The 6,843-nt window shown below is 35.8% G+C and overlaps 1 protein-coding gene across 1 annotated transcript in view; it reads right to left on the reverse strand.

Annotated features, from left to right (window-relative positions):
* Positions 1-808: 808 nt before the first annotated feature.
* The window catches only part of SAP30 (Sin3A-associated protein, 30kDa), a 20,337-nt gene continuing 14,302 nt past the window's right edge, over positions 809-6,843 (reverse strand). The window contains exons 2-5 of the mRNA XM_006864523.1: positions 6,595-6,841; positions 4,298-4,423; positions 3,757-3,855; positions 809-931 (exon numbers count right to left, since the gene is read on the reverse strand). Of these exons, the coding sequence (XP_006864585.1) occupies positions 809-931; positions 3,757-3,855; positions 4,298-4,423; positions 6,595-6,841 (595 nt within the window). The remainder of the gene's footprint in view (positions 932-3,756; positions 3,856-4,297; positions 4,424-6,594; positions 6,842-6,843) is intronic.

Consider the following 6,843-nt stretch of genomic DNA (forward strand, 5'->3'; position numbering starts at 1 on the left):
GCCACACCAAGATTACTGACACACTCTCTTCCTTGTAAGAAGGTAGGCATATGAGAAGGCTTCAAAAAGTTTGTGGAAAAATATAATTGAAAGATAACATAATTTTTCTACAAACATTTCTGAAACTTCCTCATATTTGTTCTTCCTGATCAAGTAAGAAAAAAAAATTAAGTAATAAGAAAATTTCATCCCAGTGGAAATCTATTTTTCAAACTTGTTAGCTCTATGTTGTTGTTGTTGTGAAGTGTCGCCAAGTCGGTTCCGACCATAGCGACCCTGTATAGGGTTTCCCAGGAGCGACTGGTGAGCTTGAACCACTGACGTTACAGTTCAGAGCGACTTTGCAGTCTGGCCCATTAACCCACCCTGAATTCCAATCAGATTGTCCCAAAGAAAGCAAATGTTCTGTTATTTTTTTAACCTGTTAATTTCTTGGAATTTAAAAAAAAAAAAAGGAAAGAAAGGGTGGGGGAATACATTAAAATCTCAATTAATACTAGTTCTTGAAATTCAGTTTTCAACTTTTCAAAATTTTTTTAAAGTTTCAGACTTTTAAAGAAAAGCATTTTGAAAAATAAATACTCTGAAGCAACTATAATAGCAATAGCCTTTATTTAAAATAGGTTTTAATCCAGGAAAGCTCATTTTACATGAGTTTCCAGCTAATCATTAGAGTCAGAAACAAAGAAAATAAAACCAGAGAAAAACCTCCATAGAAAAAATACACAAGAAACATTTCTACATGTGAAAAAACAGTGAACAGTCTTAGCATCTGAACATCCAAGTCTTAGTCTCAATTCCATCTCTCCTAGTGAACACCACTATCAACCTTGAGATCTGATTTGTTCTTGTCATTCTTCACTGAGTAGATGAAATATGTTAAGGTGTCTTTTTCATTCACTGGAATAGATCTAAAGTGGCAACCAACTATCTATAAAGGAAAAAAAACAGTGAGGAAATTAAATTATAGATATTATCAGGTTTCATAAACTAGATAAAACAAAACACTGTTTCATCAAAATAATAAGTGTTTGGTAATAAGAGCTATATCCTTTGAAGAAAGAATTGTATTTAACAAACTACCAACAGGACAGAGTATATATTATAGTAAAATTTTATGATAAGAGATAAGTGTAATTTCAAAGGACTCTTTATCTCATTCAATTAAATATAAATTGATAAGTGGATTTCTTTTTATTGATTTTTAATTTTATAATTTGAATCTAGATTAGAAAGTATTTTTATTCAAAGTTTAAATATCTACGAAATCAAACAACTATTGAGTGCATTTGTATCATAACTATAATGGTTTAGGTCCTATTCACAGAAAAGGATAAATATGAAATTTTTTGAAAATTGGTATAGTATAAGAGAAACAGGCTATGAAATATCTTACAAATATATCTACTGCAACTTATATTCATTCATTCATTGGCACTATTCTTTGTTACGGTTCTTTGAAAAAGAAATTCTGAATAAAAATTATAGATGGAAAATGAAAGGAGCAAGAGAAATGTTCATTATAGAATGTTTATCTTGTCTTTTTATGTGCTAATCTAACATGGGAGCTAAAACTATCAAAAAATGTATGTTAAACTACACCAGAATATCAAAGTTCCTTTCTAGAAACTAAAACTTTTTAAAGAAAAAGTCCATGTACACAAAAATTAAGAGACTTAGAGTGATAGCCAAACCTAGAAATAATTTTAATACCTACATTTTTGACTTAGCAAACTATAATATTCATGCTTATTTGAAGTATTAATATTTCTCATTTTTAAAAAAGAAACAGCTCTATATACTGTTTTTTGAAGTTTGATTATTCTAAGTTTCAAATCACATACATATGGTGTGACGCTATGGGTTAATGCACTGGACTATAAAGTCGTTTGAACCACAAGGTCAGTTGTTCAAGCTCACCAGCTGCTCCTCTGAAACCCTATACAGGGTAGCTATGGGTCAGAACTGATTTGATGGCACTAAACAACAACAACTTACATATACATATATATATATGTTGTTGGTAGGAGCCTTTAGAAAGTTTTGACTCAAAAGGAGCTATCCTATGTGTAGCAGAATGAAACTCTACCTGGTCCTGTGCCATCATCACAATCATTGCTATATTTGAACCCATTGTTGTAACCACTATATTAATCTATTTTGTTAAAATTATTTAACTATTACATTGAAAACAATCAGTTCTTCAGTTTGTGTTTGTTCCAAATCAAAGATGCAATTAGTCAATCTGTAGGAGAAAGATGAGGTTTTCTGTTTCCATAAAGATTTATAGCCTTAGAAAGCCTATATAGGGGTCGCTATGAGTTAGAACCTACTGATGGCACACAACAGCAGTAACACAGTTCGACATAGTATCTACACTTATGTTATATTAACACAGTATCTACGTTTATGTTATATTAACATACGGTAGACTCCAAAAAAAACTAATTCTTCTAAATCAAATCTAAAGAAAAATTACAGCCAGTTCTACTCTACACACATGAGTTGCCATGAGTTAGAATCGACTTGAAGGCAATAAACTAAAACAAAAAATAATAAAGAAAAAATTCTGGCTAAAAATGTAATTATTGGATGCTAAAAATGTTAAAAGGGCTCCTGGTGTGGTGCTGTGGGTTAATACACTGGACTGCAAGATCAGTTTGAACTGCAAGGTTGGCGGTTCAAATTCACCAGCTGCTTCTTGGAAACCCTATACAGAGTCTAGATGAGTCAGAACTGATTAGACAGCACTTAACAACAACAACAATGTTCAAAAGCATTCTGACAAAATAATTATACATCCTACTAAGTATGTTTTACTGAAGAATATGAGAAAACTAATTTATATGGTTTCAATTCTATTCTGCAAAAGATTTTTGTTTTAAATGATTAAAATATAAATATGCAAATCTAGAGACATCTTAATACGATGCATAGAATTCTTGGTTTTATTATTTCCTAGGAAAATACACACATATACACACACTCAGCCAACTTTTTAAAACTCAGTAAAGAACTAGAGCTAATAGATGTTCTATATCAAAGCAAATGATGAGTAAAAGTGTATATAAAAGTCTAATGAATCCTTTCCTATCCTAGATGTGAAGAAAGCATTTGCTATTTTTAAGTGCTGTCAGTTCTGACTCATAGCAATGCTGCATGGGGTTTCCAAGGATCGGCTGGTGGGTCTGAACAGCTGACCCTGTGATTAGCAGTTCAGTGTTTATCCCAAAGTACCACACCAGGACTCCAAAGAAATCATATATATTCAAATAAATAACAGCAACAAGGATCAATTCTGAAATCATTTAATCAGAAAATTATGGTAATAATATTGTTTTGGAGCTCATCTGTTAACCTATTCCACCAGAAATTTCAAAAAATAAATTCTAATAAAGAACTTAAGATCATTACTTTCTTTTATTATGCCTTGATTAAGCGTTCAATAAATACTTATTGAGTAAATGGACTTTTAAAACTAACAAATTTTTCGAATGAGGATAGGAAAACTCTGCTTCAATATTTCTGTGAATATCAGAAGAAAAGAAAATTACACAGAATCCATTGAGCAGTCATTACACTACATGGCAAATAAACAGAACTAAACAACCAAATTCTTCCATATTAGTTACTTAACTAACTTTGATCTCTCTAATTGAAATGTATTGTTATAAACATTAGCTAGTATATAATGACCCACTGTTTTTGTGACTACAGGCTCATTTAAAGCTTACATAGTGTAAAATTCATACATACTTCAACAAGCTGTGCTTTATTAAGTCCTGGTCTGGTTGGTAACTTGAAGTGTCTTTTGTATCTCCTAAGTGTATTTACTTGTAATTGGTACAGATCAACCTAGAAATAATTAGTATATATGAATTAGGTCTTTCAAATTGTTGAAAACATCTTTAGTATATATAATTAAAACAGCATTAGCATACATAATTACAAACATTACACTTTTAGCACAATAGAAATTTAATTCCATTATAACAAAAAATCTCTTATATAATTAAAACTGAATATATTAAACATTTTTCTTTTAGGAATAAATGCATTTAGAAAACTGTTTGTGGGGGAGGGAGTTATGAGACACAAGATATATAAGAATTATCCACTGAAAATTAATAAGTCATATTGTGTAACTTCTTGTTAACTAGGTATATTTAATTTTGCTTTCATTTTCACATTTTTCAAGTGTCTTAAACATTTAAAAAAATGTGTTCATATATTTTTACCAAAGTTTCATAATGGACTTCTTTGTGTTTACATTTAACATAAACAAACTGTCACCTACCTCTGGAGTATCAATATCTTGAACTGGTGAATCACCTCCATCATCATCACTCCCTTTTCTCTTCCTTCTGTTCCGAACACTCTGAATTAAGTTTTTATGATAATCACAAATGTAAAGATGTCTTGCCTGAAACAGAAAAGTTCCACAGACTGCTAATTATTTCAAAAAATGCTGCATCTATATATTAATAAAATACACGGTGGTGGTGTGCCGTGGAGTAGGTTCTGACTCTTAACGACCCTGCATAGGGTTTCCGAGGCCGTAAAACTTTACGGGAGCACAAAGCCTTATCTTTCTCTGGCAGAACAGCTGGTAGTTTTGAACTGCAGACCATGGGGTTAGTAGCCCGACTCATAACAACTATGCTACCAGAGCTCCTTAATAAAATACATAGGCCACAGTAAATTATTACAAATAACCAGTCAAAAGCAGACTGTTTTAAGACGATGGTATGTTTCTTTCAGTCTTTTCTTCATCCTGTTAAAACATACAACTTTGATAAACTTAGAAATATAGGCAGTCAAAACCCATCCTTAATCACTTTTGACAAAAATCAAATCTTTATTTTTTCAATTTTTATTATTGCTTTTTATCACCATTATCTTTATAAATCTAATCTTTGAACATCTGAGAGTGAATATCTGAAAATGATAACATCAGCAAATTACAGGCTGCAACATTGTATGTTGCACATATTGCTATCAATAAGATGTGGCAAAATAAACAGATAAATAACTAGAAACCCTCAAAAAGCAGACCATCTTAAGTGTGGTTATTTATAGTAACTCGAATATGACAAAAGTCAGAGGTCTTCCTGTATTGTTAATAGGCTAGAGGGTGAGGGTTGCTAGTTGCAGAAGGGAAGGAGGCAAAGGAGAATAAGAAATTCCAATACACTAGATTTTTGTCAGCAAATTGCAGCAAGGATGGACTGAATTAATGAGTTCCCTTCTGGATTTTTAACTGGCAAGGGGAAAGATGATTTTGTGCACAATTGTATATTTCATTGTATTGTGCACAGGGTTCGTTTTGAATCAGAGCTAGATAGCACCGAACAACAACATATTTGACAGTACTTTCTCTTGTTAAATATGAGCATATTTTAGTAGTATAATGTATGCTTCCTAATTTTTCTAACTTTATACCTAAATTATATCCCAGTTACAAAAGCGACATCCATTTACAAATTTGCTATTCATTTTATATTCTAAGCGTATTTACATTTCAATTACGAACTTTTCTTCCTGAGTATTAAAAGAACAGTATTTATCTAAAGGACTTATTTCCGTTGAAAGCAGTCTAATTCAATTCACCTGACAAGTTTGTTTTTGTTTTTCATGAGCAAGACTTGTTTCAGCAGGCGGAACGGATCACAAATTAACTTTATAAAAACTTTAATCACGTATTATAGTAACATGAAATACTGGGCTTCGTGCATGTGCAGTTCATTCCTTTAAAAAGAAACATTAGGAATGAAGCTCATAGGCTTTTAGTTTTATATCTAAACTACGTGCGGCTTAAAAATACAACGTATGTGGGCTAGGCTCTGGCATCTTGTTATTCTTTCACCTTTCAAGCCAGAGGTCCGAAAAGTGGCAATGGTTGTCTCTAACGACCTCATAGATGGGCAAAGGAACAGGCGCGCAGAAAGAATGGAAAAAGAAGTTCTGATGGCTGCCAAGCAGCTGGCAAAGCCCTAGAAACTGCGCGCTCCCATGATCCGGACTGCTGCCACAGGAGCAGACCCTCCTGATATCCTCAGCACCCCGGCTCCCTGCAAGGGGCTTGGGCTTCCCTCCCATTCTGCCTACAAGAACAACACGGCACCCAGAAACCAACAGGCTTATATCCTTGTCAGTGGTGCAAGTCCAGCAAGACTCCACTTTCTCCAAACGACACGAAGTCGTCCCTGGAGCCAAACACCAGCTCTGGCAACAAAACAAAGGCGCCTCCATGCCAAAGGAGGCAGTTGGGAAGCAGGAAAACTACTCTTGGCCCTCTGTGCAGCGATCGCCTTTGTCTGCTTTCCCGATGGCAGCGAGGGAGGAAGAGGAAGGAAGAGAGTGCGCGGGAGAGACGCGCGGAGGGGGGCCGGGGAGGCCCACAACGAGTGTGTCGCCGTGTCTGTTGAATTGATTGTCGGAGTTGAGGCGACTTTGTTCTCGGCAGAGATCCCACAATCGGTCTACACTGTTAAAAACTAGGGGTGAGTCGATGCACGCCTGGCCCAACAGCCCTGGCCTCTGCACCGCTCCCGGAGCCCAGGGGCAGGGCAAGGCCGGTTCGCCGTCACTTACACTCTTGTCCAGCTCGATCTTCACCTTCTTCTGGGAGATGCTCTTCTGGATTCTCTTGCTGAAGCTGGCGTTGCCGGCCGCCCGGCTACACCGCTCTCCTTCCTCCCGCAGACAGCACAGTTGTCCGGGGCCGGGCCCGGCCGCTCCCGGAGGTCCGGCCGCTGAGACCGCCCCGGCGCCGGGCACTTCAGCCCCGCCGCCCGCCCCAGACCCGTTCCCAGCCGAGGCCGCGGCGGCGGCGGCGGCGGC

The sequence above is a fragment of the Chrysochloris asiatica genome, unplaced genomic scaffold (genome assembly GCF_000296735.1).
Source record: "Chrysochloris asiatica unplaced genomic scaffold, ChrAsi1.0 scaffold00066, whole genome shotgun sequence".
Lineage (NCBI taxonomy): Eukaryota > Metazoa > Chordata > Mammalia > Afrosoricida > Chrysochloridae > Chrysochloris > Chrysochloris asiatica.